This window comes from Dreissena polymorpha, chromosome 14 (assembly GCF_020536995.1).
Source record: "Dreissena polymorpha isolate Duluth1 chromosome 14, UMN_Dpol_1.0, whole genome shotgun sequence".
Taxonomy (NCBI): Eukaryota; Metazoa; Mollusca; class Bivalvia; order Myida; family Dreissenidae; genus Dreissena; species Dreissena polymorpha.
Window position 1 is genome coordinate 55735365 of NC_068368.1, and position 26538 is coordinate 55761902.

The following is a 26538-nucleotide window of genomic DNA, read 5'->3' on the forward strand; positions in this document are numbered from 1 at the left end:
ATAAATTAAAGAAAAGCTTGTATGGATGTTTATTTGACGCATGCTGGACAATAGTTAATACCTGAACTAGACAGAAGTTTTGTTATAATTGGCGCCAACTGGGAACTTACAGTTTTCCATTTCTGCGATTTTCATCTTATTTTTTTCTACGTTTACGGAAGATTTACTTGATGGTCGTGTTGTTAGAGATTGTTCTATCCTAGTGATTGATTTGAACAGGATATTTTTTATTAGTAAAACATATTTCATCACTTTTTGGTATCATACTATATGTGGTGCGATATAATTTTTGAATTTATAATCAGGTACCGGTGTCACTGGAGCGGTATTTAAGTTAACACTCTGTCAGTCGGGTTTTTGTGTCTCCAAATTTTGTGTAAGACTCAATCCCAGTTAACATGGACAATTGATGTCGCCAACCCAAGTTGAATAATTGTAATGTATCATGTTGCTTTACGAACTGAACAGTATCTAATTACAGTAAATTGGTATATGCAGTGTTAATTTCCGTTAAAGGTTGATTCCCAAGCACAGAAATTCATAAAATAATACTGTGTTGATAACGGATAGCAACTAAAAACGGCCTGTCGCCAGATGCTATTCTACAACTGTTATCGTATTTAAGACATACTAAAACACATTAATTAAAAACGTTTAGGCTGTTAAATTTACGAACGCACATGCCACCATCCTTGTTACCAATTAGAAAATGATATAAAAAGTTTTTTTTAGAAAATTTGCCTTTAAAATATTTGTCTTCAAATTGAATAAATCTACGGGACAAAAGATCTTAAACCAATTTATTAATTATAAACGTGCATAATTTCTTTTATTACGCTTGTAAATGGTCCTTTGTTCATGCACACATTGATAAAAAATCAACTTTATTTAACTGACATAGACGCAGTAATTAAACAGCTGTGTCAAAAGTGGAAATCCAAGCGTAATTTCTATTCGGTAGCGTTTTCTTAATATTATTTTAAGAAACTTTGCAGATTGCCGAGAATGTGAAGAGATACACGAAAATAACGTATAGCACTTATTCGTAGTTAAACCAACACAGGTGCACTTTATATTGTCATGGTGAAAGACGAGTGCACGGCGCAGTTACATGTACATGTTGTTAGTATCTAAAGATAGCCTTAGTTCAACGACCAAAATATCTGCGAATGATATCGCGATTTAAACGACGTCTACGTCTTGCTCTTCTTAGTATAAACAACAATTTAAGATAGTTATGTGTTGATGCCAGAAAGCTATGGCAAAAGTTGGTCTCACAAAGAACACGTGTAGATCGAGCCAGACTTACCGACCAACTGACTGATTGGCAGGATGATTCCAGTTACTTAGCACAAACTTTTATAAAAAAAGGACATGCCTTAAACCTTGAACCAGCGACTTCCGAGGAACTTTTGAAGAAAAACGTGCTATCCTTATAATGGAACATGTGGGTATAATGCAAAACCCTTCGATTTCCACCAAGCTCTTAGGTCAAGTCAATGTAACTGAAATCGAACAAAACGTATAATTGTCATAACACCACTAAATTTGTGGCAATCAAATTAAATAAGGTATTATTGTGTGATGATGGCATGTATCAGAAGGAAATATCGGTTCCGTTTGTCAAAAATTATGGCAAGATTGTACAAGTATTATAGCCTATATCTACATGCCGAAATGATGTAAACATGGCTCTACATGTATATGACAAAGTTAATAGCTTACAACTACATTTTAAAGAGCAACATATACGTACATGTACATATCTGAAGAAAAGGACTTCTACTGTAATGGCCAGTAATTAATAAGTCAATCGACGACATTGATAACAAGGTTTCAGCTTTTATATTAAGTAAGATGACGGTACAAATGAAAGTGTAGCTCCCTATTAATTCAACTGACGAATTGAAGCCTAGTTTCATTTAATGGAGATAAAAATATTGCTCTTCTTGACACTTCATATATCGTAACTACTGAATCCGGATAGTGCCATCTATAATCTAGCCCTGCTTTCATCAAGGGCGACACACAAAGCGATACACGATATTTTGCGCGACACATGAAGCGACACACGATATTTTGCGCGATACAAGAAGCGAAGCGCGAGAATGTATCACGAAATATCGTCCTTGTGTAGGTAACCCAAAAGACGATCATGGTAAATATCGTGTTTCTTGTGTCGCCCTTTGAACGCGAGACACGATATTTTGCGCGATACTCGAAGCGACACACGATTTTTTGCGCGATACACGAAGTGACACACGATAATTTGCGCTATACACGATGCGACACTCGATATTTACCATGATATATCGCCTTTTGGGCTACCTACACAAGGGCGATATTTCGTGGTACATTCTCGCGCGTCGCGTCGTGTTTCGCGCAAAATATCGTGTGTCGCGCAAAATATCGTGTATCGCTTCGTGTCGTATCATGTCGAAAATTAATTAAAACAACCAGTTAAAATATTGTCAATTTTTTATATTTTGCTTTTTTTTAATGAAAAATATTGGCTAACACCTGAATTATTTAGAATAGTTTAAATAATTATTACAACAAGGAAAATGAAACATTTTAAATACTTGCCTTGCCTGAGGTTCGAACCCGTGACCACTAGAAGCAAAATCTCGCACGCTACAACTAGACCGCACAGGCTTTCAAAATGGAGGGTACTGTTTACACTGTGTCGGTAAAACGCGTTTTTATGATTTATCGATGCAACGTGTTACGAACACTATTTGTGTTTATATTTCGAATTATAATTGAGTTAACCTTCCAGAACTCCGCCATGACCGGTCCCAAGCCCGGATGAAAAAGGAGGAGGGTTGTGCGCAGGGCCAGCACCACAGTAACCTAAAAAATCAACAAGCTACAGAAACCAACACCAAAGAAAACAACAATACCGGACCAAGGATGAAAGCACGCCAGGAAACTGGACCTAGGACGGCTAATCACCCGATAACAGATATCCTTGGACCAAATTCCTTACGACGGATGGGCTGCTGGAATGTTAGGACACTCTGCCAGACCGGAAAGCTAGCCAAGTGGTGAAGGAGATGGAGAGTTATGGAATCAGCTTGGTAGGAGTAAGTGAGGCGATATGGACAGGCACTGGAAAGAGACAGCTTGCATCAGGACAAACCATAGCCTTCTCAGGAAGATCAGATGACCAGCATGATCGATGAGTAGCACTGAATATCAGGGGTGTCAATTGTCCCAAATTTGAAATCCGGAAAATTAAGCCGTAAGATAAAGGGAAGAGAGGGCCCAACCCCCCGATCCCTAGCTTATTGTTCTTTTTTTTAATAGTCTTTCTAGGTGCAATTTCTGGTGAGTACAATAAGAAATATTATAAACCAAACCATCCGTAACACCGCATGTGTATTTGTCATTCTAAACAAATGATATTAAGAACTTCGAAATTAAATTAAAATCGACAAACCAGCGTATCCGAAAACGACTGTCCGAAAACATGTCGCGATACATCATTTGCAAATGAAATAAAATATGCACATCGTTTGACTGCAGAAAATGAAAACCAGTAGCCAGTAACCTAGCAAATACGCAGTCAATATATAATTTGATTAACATATTGTTTTAAAATATGATATTGCAGTGCTTTACTTAGCCAGTTACTGCCCATGTCAGTGCCAGCCGCTTGCCAATCAGAAATCAATAAATAAAATCGGTACCAAGCGCAAATGTCCGGAATGCCGACGATGCTATAACAATATTCGTTCTGAAATGATCCCGCACTAAAAGAATTTTGTCCCTACCCCCACCCGCCTTAAACAAACTCATCGGATTTACATTCACCTCAAAATCAACCCTGGCCGGCTCAAATCCGGATTTCCGGAATAATCCGGAAAATTGACACCCCTGAATATGGACCAAGAAGCACACAAAAGCCTGATAGAGTGGAAGCCTATCAACGAAAGACTCATGTCAGCCAAGATTCAACTCTGTATACGCTAAACTCACAATTGTAGTTTGCTATGCACCGACAGAAATTGCGAAAGATACAGAAAAAGACGCCTTCTACGACCAATTACAAGAGGTCATTGAATCGACATCAAAACACGATGTCCTTCTTGTCTTAGGAGATTTGAATGCGAAAGTCGGACAGGACAATACAGGTAAGGAATCCACAATGGGCACACAGGGATGCGGAATAAGGAATGACAATGGTGAGAGATTGGTAGAGCTATGCGAAAAAAAAAACAACATGGTTATTTGGGGCAAGAACATTCATAAGGTAACATGGAAATCACCAGACGGACAAACCGATAACCGGATTGACCATATCATCATCAACAGGAGATGGAGGGGCAGTTTGCAAGATGTAAGAGCGATGAGGGGAGCATATGTTGGAAGTGATCATACACTCGTCATAGCCAAGTTAAAGTCAAAGTTGAGAAGAGTCAAAAGAAAAGGAGAACAAAGGAATCCAAGCCTTGATGTAAGATAGCTCAAAGATCCAATGGTCAAGAGTAACTTCCAGGTTGAGCTAAAAAAACAGGTTAAGTCTGTTTAATGACCAGCAGGAAATGGATATTAGTTCATTCAATCAGGAGATTATTGGAGCTGGACTGAAGATTCTTGGCTCAGTACGAAGGAAGAAGGAACAATGGATATCCCAGCAGACAAGCAGACATGGAGCAAGATTGACGAACGGAAGGAGGTGAAGAAGAAGTTGTTGCAGACAAAGTCGGAACGGATAAAACAGCAGCTGAAAGACACTTATGCAACCTTGGACAGAGACGTGAAGAGACATGCTAAAGCAGACAAAAGGAAATTCATTGACATTCTGGCAACTGAAGCCGAAGATGAAACTGCAAAGCAAGATAACGGCACGCTGTATAAGATCACAAAGATATTGTCTGGAGGATTTACTTCTACAGAAGTTCCAGTGAAGAATTTGCAAGGGGAAATTGTTTCCACTGACGTAGAAAAACTGAGTTATTGGAATGAACACTTTGAGAGAGTACTCAACAGTGCGGATCCATCCACTGAAGCAGTTATTGCTCCTGCGGAAATCCCACTTGACGTCAATACAGAGCCACCAACTGTACAAGAGATTAGACAGGCCATCAATAAGTTAAAGAATGAAAAAGCCCCAGGTATAGACAGGATACAGGCAGAGTTGCTTAAAGCGGGGGAACAGATAACTCCTACAGTACTTGCTAGTATACTACGGAAAGTACGGATCTCAGAAACAGCACCTGAGGATTGGAAGGTGGGACTAATAGTGAAACTGCCGAAAAAGGGTTACCTTACAGACTGCAACAATTGGAGAGGTATAATGCCGCTGTCAATGACCAGTAAGATCTTTAGCAGAATTGTGCTCGACAGAATTTCAGCTAGTGTAGATAAACTGCTACGGAAAAAACCAAGCCGGTTTTAGGAAAGGTAAGTCGTGTGCAGATCAGAGTTTCACACTTCGACAAATCATCGAGCAAAGTCACGAATGGGACGCAACCGTCTATGCGAATTTTATTGATTTCCAGAAAGCATTTGACAGCGTGAAAGGCCAGCATTGTGGAGGATTTAAGCCCATTATGGAATCCCAGACAAAGCTATCTCTATCATCAAGATGCTTTATTCAGATTTCAGTGCTAAAGTTATCTGCGAAACAACTCTATCGGAGAACCTTCAGATAAGGCCAGGCGTGAAGCAGGGTGTGTACTGTCCCCTCTACTATTTTCGTTGTGTATCGACTGGCTGACGAAGGAAACCACTAAGGATGCAGTCAAGGGACTCCTAAGGATGCAGTCAAGGGACTCCAGTGGACGTTCACAGAAACACTGGAGGACTTTGATTTTTCGGACGACATCGAGCTTCTCGCTCAACGCCACCAAAACTTCCAAACAAAGACGGACACGCTAGACTCTCTTGGGAAGCAGATTGGCCTCAATATCAACTTAAACAAAACAAAAGTGATGAGAGTAAACGCCAAAACAGAGCAACCAGTTACCACCAACAATAGCGCTATTGAAGAAGTAGATGAGTTTGTGTACCTTGGGAGTAAAGTATGAAGTGACGGCAATTCAGAAGAAGATGTCAATAACAGATTATCCAAAGCCAGCGGTGCTTATGCGGCATTACGGAACATCTGGAAGTCCTAACTTATACCACCAAGATCAGGATTTTCAAGACCAACGAACTTTCAGTCCTGCTGTATGGTTCACAATCCTGGAAAGTTACAAAGTTTATTTGCCTCAAGCTTGATGTCTTACAAAGAAGGTATCTCAGGCGGATTCTCCAAATCTTCTGGCCAAACACTATATCAAATACAGCACTCCTTCGCAAAGTAGGTACAACCCCAATATCAACACAGATCAAGCGCAAACGATGGCGCTGGATTGGACGGATGGAGGAAACAGCCATTCCCAGGTTTGCAATGCGATGGACACCCATTGGACGTAGAAAAAGAGGTCGACCAAAAGAGACATGGCGCCGGTCAGTTGAAAAGGAGATGAGAAAGGAAAATTGGAGCTGGGGCCAGGTGCGGACATGGGCAAAGGACCGAGTACATTGGCGATCTTTGGTGGAGGCCTTATGCGCCAATAGGCACGAAGAGGATTAAGTAAGTTAGTAAGTAAGTATAACCTTCCAGATATGGTTTACAGTTGTCTTAGTTAGAAATTTTAATTTGCTTATTTGAATTATTTTGCTTATTTGAATATTCTTTTGTGAAACTATGGCAGTGAAACTAAGTTGTAATTTTGCCAAACTATGAACATGTTTTCACTCACTTATTTATTATTGATGACACGATACCCGCAAACGCACGTTGAATAACAAAATATATTAAAATATTTCAAAATGTCATAATATGCTGACGAATGAACACTTTCATGACTAATATAACGTTTGTGATTGTTTGCTTTAAATTATCGTTAGCATTAGCGCCGATAAAAACACTTACACTACTTTAATATGTACCCTGCTTTAAAACCGAGTAATCTTTATACGGATTTATCCATATATGTAAAAACGACGTATTACTTGTACACAAAATAGAACAGGCTCCAGTTCAATGAAAGGACAACCTTTACCGATCCTGCATATCGGTTAGATGTTGGTTGATACCTTTTGCGGTCCGATTCCCACCATATTTTTGGATATTCAATGCACAAGCGCTATTTGAGCTAGTCTGAACTTGAAGTGCTCAACGTGAGCTCTTGTGGTCATTCTTCCGTCGTCGAGAAATAACACTTTGGATGCCACCGTTTCAAATCAGTCTTGATTTAACTCCTTTAGAATTATTATCTTTACAATAATAAAACGCGGTCGAGTTTTGGTCGAGAGAGGTCAAAATATATTGGTTTTCATAAATAAGGGATGTTTAGAACTTGAATACTAGCAAATAGCACACTACTGTCATTTTTTCTGTAAAATTATAAAGTTCTTCTTGTAGCAATACTAATATTGCCATTCGTAAGAGATGTGTGAGTACCGGAATTCTAATAAAGCAATCCATTTACTGTTTAACAATGCGATCAAATCTCGCTTTCGTAAATAACACAATTGACTGTTATTTTTAACGAAAAATCTATTAAATGCCCATTAGTTCCTAAAATGTTATTGTTTGTTCGACCTAAAACAAGTGGTGTTTATTTAGGATACTTTACGTCGACGCTATTGACTGCGAGTCAGGAACGCCTGTAAAATAAATATATAATTGCCGGCACTAATGGAAGATGAATAATTGGAGCGACAATCCATTAGCAACGAATGACAACACAAAGTAAGGCAATTTCCCCATCAACTTTGTTAAGTGACCATTAAAAAGCCTATTGGAAATTAATAATGGATGTAAAGCAGATGAGCCTTTATTTTAAGGGAAAACTGTGGCAAAGTAGAAATGCCTCTCCTCAAGAATATGTGTTACAAAAGTACATTAAATTAATTTGGTTTAGTTCGTAGTTAGAAGGTATTCGACGTGCAATAATTAACATTGACTGTATGTACTAAACAGTATTAAAGGATAAAGGTCTAAATGGTAATGCTTTGGACCATTTCCATACTACAGAACCACTTGCACTCACCCGATTTACTGCAACTTAGCTTCAATATTTTGTTTTAATTAAGACTTTTCTATATCATCTTTCTCGACTTCCATCGGAAAATTATTTCTTTTTTTGCTATATAGTACATGTTTTGCGACAAAAAAGTTGACGTGTAAGTCTTCAATTTTTTTTCATTACATGAAGTCACTGAAGAGTATATTTTTTTCGACATGTTTAAAGAAACAAACATGCGAATAAATAAATTATATTTATTTTGTCTGTTCGTTTTTAAACCATACAACGGCGGCTATTAATTTAGAACATACAATTTTCGTTTTGTGAAACATTGTAAACTTTATTTCAAAAGCAGCTAAATTGTAAAATTGTACAAAGCGATTTTTTTCAATATCCTGTCTCCGTATTATATTCTGAATGCCCGTTCCGTTGATTACTAGTATTTGAGGTTTTTTTTCTCTCCTCTATTTCTGTACAAGTAACATATTTCCCCGACCATTGGAACTTCAATAAAAACACAGCTGTTTAAAACACTACAACGATATCATTCTCTCAACGTGCTTTAATTGGCCAACTCAACAGTTTATTTTAGCATACCTTTTGTTCCGACAATATGGGCGTAGACGCACCGTGCAAATTGTTTCAAGTGTTCCGAATGTTTCTAATAAAAAACTCAATCGGAACACCTCGGACAATTCCGCCATATCGGCGATCCATTCGGTACCCCTCGCAGATTATCATAATCGGACTCGGGAGAAATACGGGTTGAAAGTAGTCCGCCCACGTGATACCATTCTAAGAATGTTACAACAACAAAAACAATAACAACGACGGCGTCCATAATTCCTGTAGAGTTTGTACTTGCTCTGGCTTCAGAGCATAGAAAATCCCCATTTTCATCTTTGCAAAATGTAAACAACTCGCAAAACCGGCCATGTTTGTTTTTACTATATAATTTTGATTCGCGTAGGCCCGCGTAGGTAGACCGCAATACCGCTTCCGAAATGTGTATTCATACTATCTCCTTCGAGGTACTTATCCGATGTTTGACGGAAAGGGCCGAGAATGTGCGATTGTCGGCGATCGTCTCTCGGGTGTATTTGGTGGAAGAATATGTCTAACGCCTCTAGGCGGAAGATATTACACCGAAAATATAGTTCGGGTTACACACGAACAAATTTGCACTAAATCAACCGATAATATAGATATATAATGACCAATATCTGTAAAGAGTAATATAATAGAATATTTATTAATGATATTGTTTAAAATTATATATTATTGCATGCAAAATATTCAAATTTTAATAAAATGTTAAGAAAGCAAAATAGTTGTTTATTGAAGTGAAAACATCAACATTATTCAAACTTAAGAGAATCAGTATTTCTTAAATTATATTCATTGCAACATTGCTGATGTTCGGCTCCAGGCGACAAACTTTGAGATTTAATCAATATGTTTATGTTCTATACCATAAACAATCGTAGAACACTGTACAGCGGTACAGAGAAAACTCTTGGATGTAATTTAAGAAATAGTAAACTCCACATTGGTCCCAATGGCATTATAGTGACCAGCCAGGCAGTCACAAACTGTATATGGACTATAGCCATACAGCCCTCAGTGGGGCTATAATCAGTATTGAGACACCTGAAAGGTTTCATGGAATGGAATGAGTGGGGCTTGATTGAATTTGAAAAAACGATTATTTCTGTACATTTGATGATTGCAACCATACAGTACTTCTGGCAGATATTGTTTATATTTTATCCTAGGCATTTTAATTCCAGATGTTGTTATAATCCCGGCCAGGCAACTAGCTTTTCAAAGCCTTAAACAATCCAGTGCCATTAAAATTAGGGACAGCCTGTTACAATGTTCAGTTTGGTAATATTATTAAATTAAGGCATAACTTTGCCCTTGGAAATGAACTCAATTCAGAATGACCTCTCAAAATAAGACAAACTGTATTGGAAATGTTAAAACTGAGCAGTGGTGTTGTAAAAATTTATATTATTTATCTTTTAAGAATCTTTAAGATACATATCACAGGCATGTCCATGGTTTTGGGTCAGTACTCTTTAGATGGGAAACAAAAACACTAAATATGGTTGACAGTGCCGGCAACAATTGTAAAAAGATATTTTCCATCCCTGACTGCCATTACTGACATGAAGTAATTTAACTGTAATATGTCTGGAAACAGTGTCAGTCACACTTTTCTAAATATTGATTTATTCATGCATATGTATATATATGTCATACAAGTACAGATCATACAATACATTCAATTTACAACATTTGATAATTGGAAAACAATTATTACAGGTTTTGGATCACAATGCATTGATATATCAGATTTTGAATATCACAGTCAAAGTTCATCATTTAAATTCAGTTACAAGTAAATAGTAAGTGTATTTAGCAGAGATCTGAAATAACAAGTAGTTACAAGATGTTGAAATCAAGGCATAATATATATACCACAGGATGTCCCATGAAAGGTTTGCAACTTATTTCCAATGGGGCCCTATAGATGGGTGGAAAATGTACAAAAATGGTGGCATTAATACACATACAAATATCATTAATTTAAACTTGAGACTATAGTCTTGAGATCAAATAGTAATTAGTACCCCCGGTATGTATTATTAGAGAGCATTAGTTACAAAATGTATACTACTATCTTGTCATCACATTTAAATGTACATACAAATACTTTATTGATGACTTATTTGAACAACAGTAATATATATATATATAAATAACAAACCAATCACATAAACATTAATTTAAACAATAAGACTACTAGTAACAAATAAAATCAGCATCTTCTTTCAATTTCAATCATATTGTCTGTGAGAGAAGTTTTCACTCTGTTTTCAAATTCATATTTATTATTTTGTAATGATTTTTACATCAGCAGGTAAACAGTTCCAGTCTTTGATCGTTTATAATTAAAAGTAGTGCTGGTAAAACCATTCACTTGAGGACATTGAGGTAAATCAAAGTTATCTTTACTATGTCTACTGTTATCACTATGTATATCAGACACTAAACTAATATTATTATACAAAAAAGGTCATGTTAGAAGGACATTTCTTGTTAACAATTTTATAAACATGGTTGAGTGTTATTTGCTTAACTCTGTTTTTAACATTTAACCAACCAATACTACTAAAATCTTTTACTTTCAAAGATGTTCTAGAGTCATATCCATGAATAAATTTAACAACTTTATTCTGTACAACTTGTAGTCTATTTTTTAACTGTTTACTTATACCATTGTACTATGAAGAGCTAGCATAGTAAAAATGGCATTGAACCAATGAGTTACATAACAATTTTCTTAATTCCATATTTGAACAGTGGTTTTGTCTATACAAAAACAGGGTGTAGCTGCTATTACGCACAGCAGGCAACTTTTTTTGAAACATGAAAAAATTAAAATTGCTTCAACTTCGAAAAATGCATTGAAATGTTGACCCTGAAGGTGGTGAGGTGTAAGAAATCTGCATTTCATATTGACATGATCCTCAGGCAATGGATTCCAAAGGACATATCTTCCAATTATCAACTTTACTTCTTTCTATATAGACATGCAGACAGTATTATTGGAAAGAATTCCCATGGTTTGACTTGTGAATAAGTGAGTGTTACAATTTTAAATGTTTCTCTGTTCCATATTGTTTTAAAATTTAGTTCTTTGGTATAAAGATAATACAGTAAAATTTAGTTCTCTGACATTTAGATAAAAAAGTAAAATATCAAAAAAAATACAGACCAAAGTCTTATATTTTCTTACCTTATTATTTGTCTAGATATGCTTTAAATCTCACCACAGGCGTTATGGGATTTAAACAATTTCCAGGGGGGTACCCCGCACACACACCCTGTTTTTATGTAACATATTCGGGCCTACAGCTCAAAAAATGCTAGCTACGCCCCTGAAGAATCTTATTCTTGAGTTCACCTTTTTAATAATTTTATTAACAATAGATGTAGCAGAAAGATCAGTGTCGCATATTGAACCAAGGTTTTCAACAGATGATTGAGAAACAATAGTGTGATCATTACATTATACATTAAAATTATGAAGTTTAGATTTCCTTTTGGAACCAAACACTATACATTCAGTTTTTCCAAGGTGTAAAGACAGTTTGTTATCCACTAACCATTTAATACAATTTTCAAGTTCTTTACAAAAAACACTACTGATGATACTAGTATCTTTGTGAAAAAAAGGATGACACTTTCATCAGCATAGAGAATAAGTTTACATAAATACAATAATAAAAAATCACTAATATCCTATATCAGTGTTAAGGCATTATGAAATGGAAATGGGTGTGACAAGCAACAAGAACCCTACACATTTACATCACAAAACATATGATATCTACAATTACTGGATATAATATATATGTTGAAAGTTAATATAAATAGGGCAATACAAAAGAATGTACAAAAGTAGTATAAAGACAAAACAAGCAGTTTACAATGTTAAGATTTATGCTGTTGTTGGCAATAAGAGAACAATTACCATTCTTAACTTTGAAATTTGCAAGTGTAAATACATGTATGTAAATCAGAACACAAGAATTTGTTTCCCGGTCACTTTGAGCTATATAAGTGCCCAATGTTTACACTCAGTGAATTTGTAAAACCAACTTATATGTGCTAACTGTTTGTCCGAAAACTTAAACATTTCCTATAACTTTTGCAATATTGAATATAGCAACTTGGCATACATGTGTATCTCATGGAGCTGCACATTTTGAGTACTGAAAGGTCAAGATTATCCTTAAAGGTCAAATATACGGCTTCAAAGCGGCGCAATAGGGGGCATTATGTTTCTGACAAACATATCTCTTGTTTTTACATGAAAAACCACAGACATTGTTGGAATTTGCTACAAATAAGGCATTGTGTATACATTTTTAAACTCAATTTTCCACACAATGAAACAACTTTTTAAAAAGGCACCAACAAATGTTCCTCCATCCCCTTTGCACGCTAAACAAAGAATCAGTTTTTAGCTCCACTGGCTAAATTTGTTCAAATTATGCCCCTGGGTCAAATTTGACCCTGCCCCGGGGGTTACAAAATTGAAAATTGCTTATTTAAGGCCTATTTTGTGAAAACTTTAAAAATCTTCTCGTCCATAACCATTGGGTCTAGGGCTATCAAAGTTGGTATGTAGAGACATCTAATAGTCCTCTACCAAATTTGTTCAAATTATGCCCCTGGGGTCAAATTTGACACTGCCCCGGGGGTCACAAAATAAACATATGCGTATATAGGGTCTATTATGTGAAAACTTTACTAATCTCGTCCATAACCATTGGGCATAGGGCTACCAAATACGGTACGTAGTGGCATCTTATAGTCCTCTACCAAGTTTGTTCAAATTATGCCCCTGGGGTCAAGTTTGACCCTGTCCCGAGGGTCACAAAATTTAATATATGCTTATAAAGTGCTTATTTTGTGAAAACTTTAAAAAATCTTTTGTCCATATCTATTGGGCCTAGGGCTACCAAATTTGGTATGTAGTGACATCTTATAGTCCTCTACCAAGTTTGTTCAAATTATGCCCCTGGGGTCAAGTTTGACCCTGCCCCGAGGGTCACAAAATAGAACATATGCTTATATACGGCCTATTTTGTGAAAACTTTAAAAACTTTTTGTCCATAACTGTATGGCATAGGGCTACCAAATTTAGTATGAAGTGACATGTAATAGTTCTCTTCTTAGTTTGTTCAAATAACGCCCCTGGGTCAAATTTGAAACTTCCCCGGGGGTCACAAAATTGAATATAAGCTTATAAAGTGCTTATTTTGTGAAAACTTCAAATATATTCTTGTCCGTAGCCATTGGACCTAGGGCTACCAAATTTGGTATGTAATGACATCTTATAGTCCTCTACCAAGTTTGTTCAAATTATGCCCCTTGAGTCAAGTTTGACCCTGCGTCGAGGGTCACAACATTGAACATATGCTTATATATGGCCTATTTTGTGAAAACTTTAAAAACTTCTTGTCCATAACTGTATGGCATAGGGCTACCAAATTTGGAATGTAGTGACTTGTAATAGTTCTCTTCTTAGTTTGTTCAAATAATGCCCCTGGGGTCAAATTTGAAACTGCTCCGGGGGTCACAAAATTGAATGCTTATAAAGTGCTTATTTTGTGAAAACTTCAAATATATTCTTGTCCATAACCATCCGGCCTAGGGCTATCAATTTTGGTATGTAGTGACATCTTATAGTCCTCTACCAAATTTGTTTGAATTTTATCCCTGGTGTCAAATCTGACCATGCCCCAGGGGTCACAAAGTTGAACATATGCTTATATAATACCTTTTTTGTGAAAACTTAAAAGAAAATTCTTGTCTATAACCATTAGGCCTAGGGCTACACAATTTGGTATGTAGTGACATTGTATAGTCCTCTACTTAGTATTTTCAAATTATGCCCCAGGGGTCAAATTTGACCCTGCCCTGGGGGCCACAAAATCGATTATATGCTAATATAGTGCCTATTTTGTGAAAACTTTAAATATCTTCTTGTCCTTAACTATAAGGCATAGGGCTACCAAATTTGGTATGTAGTGACATCTTATAGTTTTCTACCTAGTTAGTTCAAATTTTGCCCCTTGGGTCAAATTTAACCCTGCCCGGGGGGTCACAAAACTGAACATACGCTTATATGGGGCCTATTTTGTGAAAACTTTAAAAATCTTTTTGTTCATAACCATTGGGCCTAGGGCTACCAAATTTGGTATGTAGTGGCATCTAATATACCTCTACCAAACTTTTTCAAATAATATCTCTGGGGTCAACTTGACCCTGCCCGGGGGTCACAAAATTGAATAAACGCTTATAAAGCGCCTATTTTGTGAAATCTTAAAAAATCTTCTTGTCGAAAACCATTCTGACTACGGCTAACAAATTTGACCCTGACCTGCGGTCACAAAATTGAACATTATATACGCTTATATCTTGCTTATTTTGTGAAAACTGTTAACATATTCTTATCCTTAACTTTAGGACCTAGGGCTACCAACTTTTTTTATGTAGTGAGGTATAGTAGTCCTCTACAAAGTTTGCTCAAATTATGCGTCTGGGGTTAAATTTGGCCCAGCCCAGGGGTCACAAAAGTGTGCATGTGCTTAAATAGGGCCTATATTTAAGTATTTGCACATGCCGAGAATATTTATTTCAGCCTTTTTTCCAGCAGTGGAGCGATACAGGGCCATCGTGGCCCTCTTGTTTATAAGAATATGTCAAAATGGGCAAAAGTCAGGGACAATACTGTCTAAATGCCCTTTTAACAACTCTGGTGACATGCGGCTGTAGTATATTTTCTCTGTAAATTTACAGCCAAACACAAAATGTCATCATCATAAATGTATACCGGGTAGCTTACATGTATATAAATATGATACGAGGTCTTATACAAATTAACCTTGATATTTATGAAAAACACCATCTCCCTGTAAAGTGTAAAGAGAGAAGGCATTTATTCACCAGTAACATTATGTTCAGTACTGGTAAATTGCAAGCAACGAACATGAAAAATTCAGTTCCCAATTTGAGTTTTTAAAAAGTTCAACTTTGCTTAGGTAATAATGCATCAATGTTGATTCTAAAGAAAAAGAGTAATCATTTAATGATTTATGCCTAAACTGTTCTGCTGTCCAGAAGCAAGGACGTCATACACAAGCTTTACAACATTTATAGTTTTAGTTACTAAACAATCTAAAATGAATGTCCATTCTAAGTTTGCTGTCTTATTCTTCCCTCAAATCATACATGTTTCTTGAATAATTGAATGTTCATGTCCATGGATCACAATGTATATTGTAACAAACATTATTTTGAATTATCTTTCACAGTTATATATTTAATATTAGGTTAATTTTGGGATACAATAAAGCAAATATTAACATTTGTCTCAAAATGAATCATCCTCTGAAGCCCCCGATGGGATTCAAACCCATACCTCTTTCCTCTGGAGAGGAAAGTATTCTATCTTAAAATACAAGGGCATGTAAGAGGAAAACTAGCAATTTCAAAGGGACATTTTCACAAATTAGACATGTATTGAAGTTTGTTATTAAATACTTTAAATTGATAAGTAAACATTTTAGCAAAATAACTCAATAAAAAAAAGAAAAAAAGAAAGGAAATCTCCCTTAACTGGGCTCGATCCACTGACCCTTGGAGTAAGGGCTTAAACAAATGGGCCATCAGTGCTCCCATATAGTCAGTGGTTTATTTTATACTTTATTAATATATAAGCAATCCTTGTAATGTCACAAAATCTAACTATACCATAAGAACTCCCCAAATTATTTTTGTCATTATAAACTCTATGCTATATTGATAAATGCAAACATTGAATCTAAAAAGCTGCAATAAAAAAAGAATACAATTGTGAATTGAATAAAAATATAAAAGTAACCCTCAAATGGGCTCGAACCATTGACCCCATGGAGTAAAAGTTTACCGTTTGGATCAATCGGCCATCCATGCTCATACAATGAGTGATGTGTTTCATACTTTATCAAGTTTATGTAAGCATTCCTCGTATCTCACAAAATATAACAAAAACAGTCGATTTAATTTTTAAATCTACTCGATGTCAATATTATAAGTACTCCTATCAGTATGTCAGTAATGGCATCTTTAAATTTTAACAAGTTTTTTAGTACGTTGTGGGAATTCACAGATCTACATTAAATTAGTACTTAAAGAATGTAATCTTGAAAAAGACGAGCTAAAACACACATTTCAATTTTTCCTCTTTACGAGGGGGCCTCCATCTTGTTTTCTAAAGCAGTTCCAAATCCAATATGACGTTTCATATGTATTCGTTTACTTTTAAATGTAAGGTACACAGTTTTTCGGCGTAAGCTGAATAAGCCAGCTTTTCACCCTGACTTGACCTTTGTTAGTGTCCAATAATACTCAAATAAAATTTCCCGCGGCTAGGTACAAATGAATACACTTCATTTATTCCATTGGCTGATTTGAGTATAACACCAGAACATTGGAAACATATCCGCGTCTTTGTAACACTGTTTTACTGCATGAAACAATTTTATCTCTAATGAAAAGGCCCAATAGATAGAACAGTTTTACATTCAATTTCCGACATAAATACAGTTTGTGCGTTCACCTTTTATTTTCAGATAATTACCAGCGCAAAAGCGTTTAACTAAAGGCTATGTTGTCATATTTAGTACTTACTTGCATTGCATTTCAACCCGCGATGTTTCGGGTCAATACGCGGTCATTTTGTGAAAGTCAGAGTTTATATACAGTTCATCACCGGAGTTCGCAAAAGGGGTTGCGATCATTGTGTCTTACTGACAATAACGTAGTGACTGTAATGCATTGCATTCCAATCCGCAAGGTATCAAGGTCAGTTTGCGGTCAGTTGCAGAAATCTTTATATAAACGCCGTCTCGTAAACTTTGTGCACTTGAAGTCTGTTTTGATCAGAAAGATACTAAATAAAGATATTCGGCGATATCATTGTGGTATGTCAATCATCGATTTTTAATATGGTTTCAAAATTTGCATGATAAGGACCGATTTTGATAAAATTAATTAGAAATATTTATCCATTTAGACCAGTTTATTAAGCATGACCACAATAATTCGCTATACTATAATTATGCAATTAAATAAGATTCGAGTATTGCCGGCTGACCTATATGCACTCGTTTATTTTCATGTTTCTTGTGTTTTTCTATTCTGTAAATATAGATATCTGAGTAATAATATCACATAAAGCAAAATAAGCCACGAAATCTGGCGCAACACCCCGTAATTGATTTGCTTATGATGTAGCTAACAACTGCGCAGAAAAAAGGCATCCGCTACTTTTTATCTCATAGAGATAACTTTTGATCGTTCATAAACATCGACCACAATCAACGCCGTATATCTTTTTTTAAAGATATTTCTTGTTTACAATCTGAACGCATCGGACAGTGGGCTACACCACACCGTCTCTCTGAGGCCTACGTACATCAGAGAGACGGTGTGGTGTAGCCCACTGTCCGATGCGTTCAGATTGTAAAAAACTGTGTACCTTACATTTAAAAGTAAACGAATACATATGAAAACACAATTTTTACTAAGATGGTTTTTGTTTACAAATGAGACAACAAATGGTAAACATGAGAGCTAATAGCCGCACTGTGCATACAATTTACATACAGTCTATGTAATTTGCATTCATGTATAGTCGAGGCGTTCTAAGTTGAAATGACACATTAACAGATCTTTATGAATTTTCCGAAATGGTGCCATTTGAAAACATAGGTTATAACTGCCCATTTAAGTATAACGGTACTTCCATTTCTAATATAAGGCATGATGATACCAGGTTGGTTGTGATTTGTCAGTAAACGTTGCAATGATACCAGTAAGTTAAGAAGCAAAATAATAAAATTCTTTAGCTACTAGGTCTTACGAGGCTAGGGTGTACATAGTCCACTACGTTCTATAAAAAGCATACGAAAAGTGTATATTCGATGATGTTTATAAGTGTTTAATTGCTTTGACATTCGGTCGTGGAAAAGGACATTTAATCTGTTTTCCGCAATAATTGAATAAACATTATGCAAGTAAGTCGTTTCGATTTTAAATTGCTCTCGTACTTACAACAAAACAAAATTGGACCTATTTGATGTTATATAGTGCCTCATGAACATTGAAATTTAATAAATCCTGTCCTCGGTGGTATACGAATTTAATGTATTTTCCCGCGTACGTGACAGAATATTTGGTAACTACCCGGTATTCAACGGTTCGCACTTATGTTTGCATACTCAGTATGTTGCAGTTCATGACAAACAAAGTGTCTTATACATGCATATGACGTTTAACCATCTTATTAGACAATTTCAATATAAAGTGATTTTATTATCGTCGGTGGTCAGATTTGGATATAAAATAAGGACACAGTTTTTTTCTCTGAAATACCACTTTATACTTAACTCACCTGATTAACGTGATATTATGGGCATCTAACAGTTTATAGGTGTCTATCGCAACCGTTGTTTATTTTTGGTGTTTTCACTTCATATACACTAATATTTGTTAATGCAGCACCAACATACTAAAACAATATCCCGGAAAGAGAAAAATAATGCATTTGAATATCAACCGTACTTTCGTTTGACAACTGATCATGCATGTACGATGTGAACCTAAATTCAGTTTTAATGCAGATTCGTTCATACGACACACAGACACAGTTTTGTTTTACGGATCATTTCGGCTTAGAGGACTGGGTGAGTCATGTGAAGTATCGAATATAAAATATATTTTTATAAACAACTGGTAGCAAGATGAGTTGCAGATAATTGGTCAGTAACCACATTTTAACTAACTCTTTTGACCTGTTAATTCTTTAAAGCTCAATTCAACAGTGAAAATGCCCATAATGTCAATTTAAAAGGTACGTTTCCGACCGTACCACGTATAATATAATTTTATTTCTTTTTGATAAAAGAGTAAGAGTATATCCTTTAAGAAACATGAACGATTATGAAACAGAAAAAGGATTAATAGAAAACGGTTGTTATAAGTTCACCCTTATGAAACAATTACCTAAATTTATGATCGAGTTAAGAAGCACATAACGACTAACATTACACTTTTATTACGAGACTAAATATCTACCTATGGATACAAATGTTTTTTCTTAAATAAGACAAAAATAAGCAAGCGTCATTGTTAAAAAACATCACCAATACAATTTGTGACTCTTTGTGTAACTATTGAGTGTATTTCACAACAATCAATTATTTGATTCACGCCTTTTATATTAGACTGAAAGAATATTTGAAAACGCTCCATATATCTACAGGCTCTATACTCCAACTGGTTCCCTGTTATTCCTCACGAGTGTGAACTTCATAGTATGCCTTTTGTTGTACCAGAAGTTATATTTTTGTTCAACTTGACGTAGTTCATCGACAATGCATTTCCATTTTAAATGCCATTCCCCATTTAGATGTCAAATGTTCCTTCTGAGATGTTGATTTTCCTCCATACCCAAAACTTATCTTACTAAGGGATGACTTATGCACTTTACCCACAGATATCAACGGTGAACACCAAACAGTATAAAGATAGTCGTTTGATTCATGCTGTTCCAGACAAAAATAGCATGTAGTATTTACAATTGATGTTGTTCGAGTCATCGGCGTTGCAAATTCCCTCAAATTACGGTGTTTCATTATGATACGGCCCCCTCACAGTGTGTACAAAACAGTGAAGTATGTAAGAAACACTCCTGCAATCTGAAGCGACAACTGGTTAGTATCAGACGATTTATGAGCGGACATTGTTTTATAATCAATAATCAGTATGATTGCTTATTTACAAAAAAGCATTAAAGCAGAGCTTTTTTTAATTAAAACAGCTTAACAATTACCTTCCATAAATTAAAAAATCATTCGGAGCCACAACATTACAATTTAAATAACACGCTAATAAAAGTATAATCATTGTATACATATCGGAAAACAATTTTAACTTCAGACCGTAAGAATGAACTCCTTGGTGATGGTGAGGAGGCCACAAGTGGTGAAACCGATCTGGGTTCCCATAAGCTTCGACAGGAACAGGTTCACCTAACAACGAGAAATAATATATCGTTCGGAGTACTTTAATTTAAGGACATTATGCACTTTGGATGATCGAAGTCAGACTTTCTGACTGTATTTATTGACCGACCTTCTCGGATTTTTTTTAAATATGATGATCACAAGTTTTGTTTGATTTCAAAATAACGTTTTTTTATGTTTATAAAAGATAATTGGTGCAAGGAATAGTTAGATCAAGAAACAATTCAAACAAGTTTATAAAGTGATTACACATAATCAAAAGAAATGTATGGTGTAAATAAATGAATACATGCATGAAAAAAAAGAATAAATAAATAAATAAAAGAATAAATGGATGAATTATAAATGAATACATTAATAAATGAAGAAAAGAATATATGAAATAATGAATGAATAAATAAATAAATAAATAAATAAGTGAATAAATAAATATATAAATATATTTTATATAAATATATATATACCTGAGCGAGTTTCTCCATTGAGATGTCCTGTACGTTTATGTCATACACGTGCTCAAGTGGTCCGTGGGCCTGAAAATGAACAGTATTTTATAATTTACTCATTTCAATTAAAATGTATCCATATTTAAAAAAATATTTGTTAACATGTGTTGATTTCAAGAAAGATATTTTGATGAACAAAATGTTTTTCTTGAAATCAAGATTGCACGTTTTTGATACAAGAAAATCATATTTTGATATCACGAAATCTTTCATATATTTTGATATCACAAATTATAATTTGTTGGTACCAAAACATGCGTTTTGAAATCTAAAATGCTGTATATATATAACAGTGTATATATGCTAAAGTCAAAATAAACTATTTTGTTCTGTTAAAAACAACGTGTGTGCGTTTAATAAATCCGTCTGATGTCGACTCGCCGTACTTGCAAAACTTAGAAATTCTCAGATTAAGGGACATGGTTTAAAAGACGGGAACGTGTGGCAATTTAGTACAATTAAAAAAAAAGAACCACTGACTAAACTTTAAAAAAAATCATAATGTAAGTATTTATCTTGTTGTGGCCTCTAAACGTTATTTTCTTAAGTCCTTTACTAAGTCAAAGATTGTCTGGAATGTGTAGTTATTTCGGGACGATATCCGTTTATAGACAAAAAAAAGATCTATCAATAAACAGTTATTTTTTATATATAAAAACAGGTATTCTTTTTGATAAAATTAATATACTAACATCACTTATTTATTGTTTCAATGTCAATAATTTGATTTCTTTAAATGAGGATTATACGATATAAAAATCGATTTCTTTATTATATATGTATGTATATATAATATTATGCAATTTGTCATAACATGTTTGTAGCAGCTTTGTTAATAATAATAATAATATAAAGTTGCAGATCTTGTTTTCAAACATTGAATACCGGGCAATCAAATATTCAAATACTTCAATTACCAATATTGCTGTTCGTTTCCATCCCTAATTTTTGTATATCAAATATAATTTTGATGTCAATACTTTGAACGTAAGTAATAAGTCTAACAATCAGTATCGCAACACCTCATAGAAGGCGACGAGTTGATTCGCGATTAAAAAGTTAATCTGACCGTTACCTCTGATTATGCGATGTCACCATATCCAGCCGGCAAAGTGTATAGAATTGCCACACAAGGGATTGCTTTTTATTATATTTGAAAACTCGTACAATGCAATAAATGAGCGCAGGTTTGTGTATGCTGGATAAAATATTTAATAAATTTATTATTTATTAAATATCAATTACAACTACATTATAATTTAGAAACCGGCATTGTTAAAATGACATTCACTTTAAAAATTAAAGGCATACGTGGAATTCAACTTAAACCGTGTGATTTTGAAATGTTCAGCCTTATGTTTGCTGACGACGTCGCACTTCTGGCCGACACAGTAGTGGGCCTACAAAGACAACTGAACCTACTTTCACGATTTTTGTACCGAGTTATATTTAACTGTAAATATCAATAAAAGCAAAATTGTAGTTTTCAAGAACGGCGGACGCTTAGAACAAATTAGAAATGGTTCTTTAACGGTAATTTGTTGTCCGTGGATCCGTCATACACTTATGTCGTCGCATCGTTTTCCTCGTCCCTGTCGCTCACGCATATGGCTGAAGCAAATAGTATTAAAGGAAAAAGGGCAGTAAACAGTATTCTATCATCTATGTCCAATTATGGCCAACTGCCAAATTCAATTTTCTTTAAACTGTTTGACTCGAAAGTCGTGCCAATTTTACTTTACGGTTGTGAATTGTGGGGTTTCAAAACCAGAGATTGCATAGAACAAATACAACGTTATGCTTGTAAAAGATATGCATGTTTAAATGAAAGAACACCTAATTCCGTCACACTTGGTGACTGTGGTCGTTACCCACTATTCATTAATGCGCAAATAAGGTGTTTAAAATTCTGGCTTAAAATACTAAAAATGGCTGACTCTAGATTTGTACGTAAATGTTACGATTATTTACTTGATACTAAGGACCATCTAACTGTGAATTGGGCAATGGAAATTAAACGTTTATTGCATGAAAACGGGTTTGGATACGTTTGGAACAACGGTCACGGTCCACATTTAAGCACTTTCTTAAACGAATTTACGGTGCGTCTTAGAGACCAATAATTCCAATCATGGAGAGAAACTGTTAACAATTCACTAAAACTGAGTGTGTATAAACATATAAAGTCATCGTACATTCATGAAAGGTACCTTGACATTCTCTGCATACGAAAATACAGGCGTTGTTATTCGCAATTTAGATCAGGTTACCATGAACTTGAAATAGAAAGGGGCAGGTATTTTAATAGTTAAAATTATTTTTATAACAAGGACAAAGATACAATTAAACAGTTCCTTCCATGATGTACAATACCAGGACCTCTAGAGGCAAAAGCTGGCACACTTCCACTACAAGAATGTCGAATAATGATTAAGCATAACTCTCCAGCTGGACCCAGTTGTTCGAAACCTGGGTAAATTTTAACCCTGGGATAAATGTCGGATAAATTTAACCCAGGGTTAATTTTTTTCGGTAAGTGTTGTTGCATCATTTTGGTTAAACTTATCCAGCGTTTTGTCTGGATAAATTTAACCCTGGTCTAAAGGTTGGTTAAAATTTATCCATGTAAACAAACAAAATGGCCGAATTTTATCTGTATCGGAATGCACGCAAGAATCGACATCATTCTTTGAATGTTGATTTAAATGATGAAGAAATGCGCAGTCGTTATAGATTTTCAAATGAAAATATTGATAGAATTTGTGACTTAATAGGCGGAAAAATCGAAAGATCGACACAGCGTTCAAACGCACTTTCTGTCAAACTACAGGTTTTAATTACATTACGGTACCTGGCGTCCGGCAATTTTATGCAGACCGTGGGGGACACTTTCTGCGTCGATAAAGGTACTGTTTCCAGAGTGGTAAAGTCCGTTGTCAGCCAGTTGTGTTCCCTCAAAAATCGGTTTATCACATTTCCAACGACAGCTGAAGTTGTACGCAGGGAACAAAACGCTACTTTTCGCTTAATGTCAATACGCATGCGCCAGTCGTATAATTAAAGTGTCCGAACCTACCAGTTTCCAGGCTAAAACGTCCGAACCTACCGGACTGTCCGAAGCTACCAGTATAGAGGCTACTTTCCCTAATAACGTGACTTCAATATCTTCTATGCTGTTTGCACACCATGCTCGCTTTTTCGTTTACAAATGCCAGTTTCGAAATAATTCGTTTTCTTTACACTCGTGATCGCATAAAAGGTTAATGATACACGTTTTCATTCGCAATTTTTTTACAAAATCACGACAAATGTAAAGTACAATACAAAACATGCATAGTTGTTTGATTGATTTATAATCATATAAAAGATTGGATATAACGGATAAAAAATTAACGTTTTAAAACTTTTATTTAATCTTTTCCCCAGAAAATGCTGTCCTATTTATAGCTGGCGATGTTCTTATTATTGATCTTAAACAGCCGAGAAACACTAGCACATGTGTTGGTTTCTGCTATATTTAAGGTCTTATCACCAGCATCAATGCAGCATGGCCGGGAGCTGCACACGATGCCCATGTCTTCAGAAGTTCAGCAATAGGAACGTACTTAGATCGGCATCACCGAAGTATGCGAGTAAACCCTTCATTTCACCCATTGTATACATAGTACTACGCTGACGTCTCTAGCTCGTAGCATGTGATTGTTAAAATGCGATACTCGGTTTTGGGGATTGTTTCACCAATACATATATACCAATTTGCAGGTTTGGAAAATGGTGTTCTTCTTGGGGACAGTGGGTATCCCTGTCGCACGTTCCTGCTGACACCGTATCTAAACGCTACTAACGCTGTCCAAGAACGGTACAATGACAGTCACAGCAAGACACGATGCTGCATTGAGCGCCTCTTTGGTGTTTGGAAGAGACGCTTTCACATCCTTCACGCTGAGGTATGGGCGATCTGTAGTTTACTGTATGCTTACATATTTTATTCAATACACATAATGGTACTGACGTTGAAAACACCGTGTCCAGGGGCGGACCCAGGATAAGAGGGGGGGGGGGGCTGGGCATTGAAAGATTTGTTGAGGGTCCACGATTTTAGTGATTTTGAAGGCTTTGACAACAACTTCTCGAGCATGTCACGCCCTATATACTGTCATCAAAGTACCTTTTTATTATGCCAAACAAGTGCATAGTTTATTGTTTTGGGGGTCCAGGGGGTGCGAAGCCCCCCCCCCCCGGAAGCTTCACGACTTTAGTGATTTTGAAGTCTTAGACAAGTTTAAATAGATAATTTAGATCTAATTGAGTGTGAAACTTCAAATGAATTGACTTTACTTCGGCGATCCGCCAATGGTGTCTTAGCTACAAAGGCGACGGAACCGTGCTTAATGGAGCCGGGCTCCAATAATTTAAGAAGTAGCTGTTATTTTTTTATTCCTGTATGCACCGGGATTCTTATGACTCCGGCTAGCGTAGTAGTTTGTGTACATTAACTTCATCCATTAACTATCCCAGTTCGGCCCCCCGTTTCTGGCGTAAATGAGTTTTGCTGGTGGTCATACATTTGTTATACGTAACATATGATGAAAGTGCTGATTTAATATTTAAATTATATCTTATTTGTAGAGAGTTATCTCAGGCTCACATAAACTAACTATATACTCATAAGTTATATTTCCTTTATGTGCAGAATGTGTGATGATGTATTGCATCAAGTTTTAGTGGAAAACCATATTTTCAAAAGTTTCAACGTATACTAGTCAATCGCAATTATCAATCTTATTTATGTTACATTCATCCAGATAAGACTGAAGCCAGAGAAATGCAGCAATGTGATTATAGCGTGTGCTGTTCTTCACAATCTTGCCAAACTGTGGGGTGAGCCGGAAGTACTTCCCGAGGACGAACTGCGTTACGTGGAAACCCCGGCATACATCGGGCACCAGGATGGTCGTGGTATACGAGACCATATCGCCAATAACTATTTTGATCGCTGAAATGTGCACATGCATAGAAAGCAAACATGAGAAAAAGTAAAAAAAAAACAATATAAAGTGGCATTATCATATATTTATATATATACAACCAAAAATATGAACAGTTACCCATGTGTGTGACAGTGGTTTTTTAACATATTTTGCACATAAAAAGAATTTACCGTCGCATAAAGCAAACTATTTCATTAAAAGCGAACTATTGTTCATTTTCCATCATCTTTCTGGTCTGCGCTAGTGCATTAGTCATGTTGCGGTAGAACTCCCCCTGGTTCTTCACCATTTCCATCTTCGCTGCAATCAGTTTCATTTTTTCCTCATGCAGCCGCAACTTACTTACAAAGTACTCCTTCTGTAA

At 35.7% G+C, this 26538-nt stretch overlaps 1 protein-coding gene and 1 long non-coding RNA gene across 9 annotated transcripts in view; one reads left to right on the top strand and one right to left on the bottom strand.

Annotated features, from left to right (window-relative positions):
- Positions 1-24338: 24338 nt before the first annotated feature.
- On the top strand, positions 24339-26385 carry LOC127858354 (uncharacterized). The gene is made up of 3 exons (XR_008038860.1): positions 24339-24807; positions 24946-25130; positions 25989-26385. It is a non-coding gene; the product is annotated as an uncharacterized LOC127858354 (long non-coding RNA).
- Positions 25852-26538, bottom strand: part of LOC127858353 (uncharacterized) — a 74988-nt gene continuing 74301 nt past the window's right edge. For 4 of the 8 annotated variants that reach the window (XM_052395413.1, XM_052395411.1, XM_052395412.1 and 1 more), the window contains exon 7: positions 25852-26179. In XM_052395413.1, coding sequence (XP_052251373.1) covers positions 25947-26179 — 233 coding nt within the window. In that variant the 3' untranslated portion in view covers positions 25852-25946. Of the gene's footprint in view, positions 26180-26379 lie in introns of those variants that run through there. The other 4 variants (XM_052395417.1, XM_052395415.1, XM_052395416.1 and 1 more) reach the window with 2 other exon arrangements.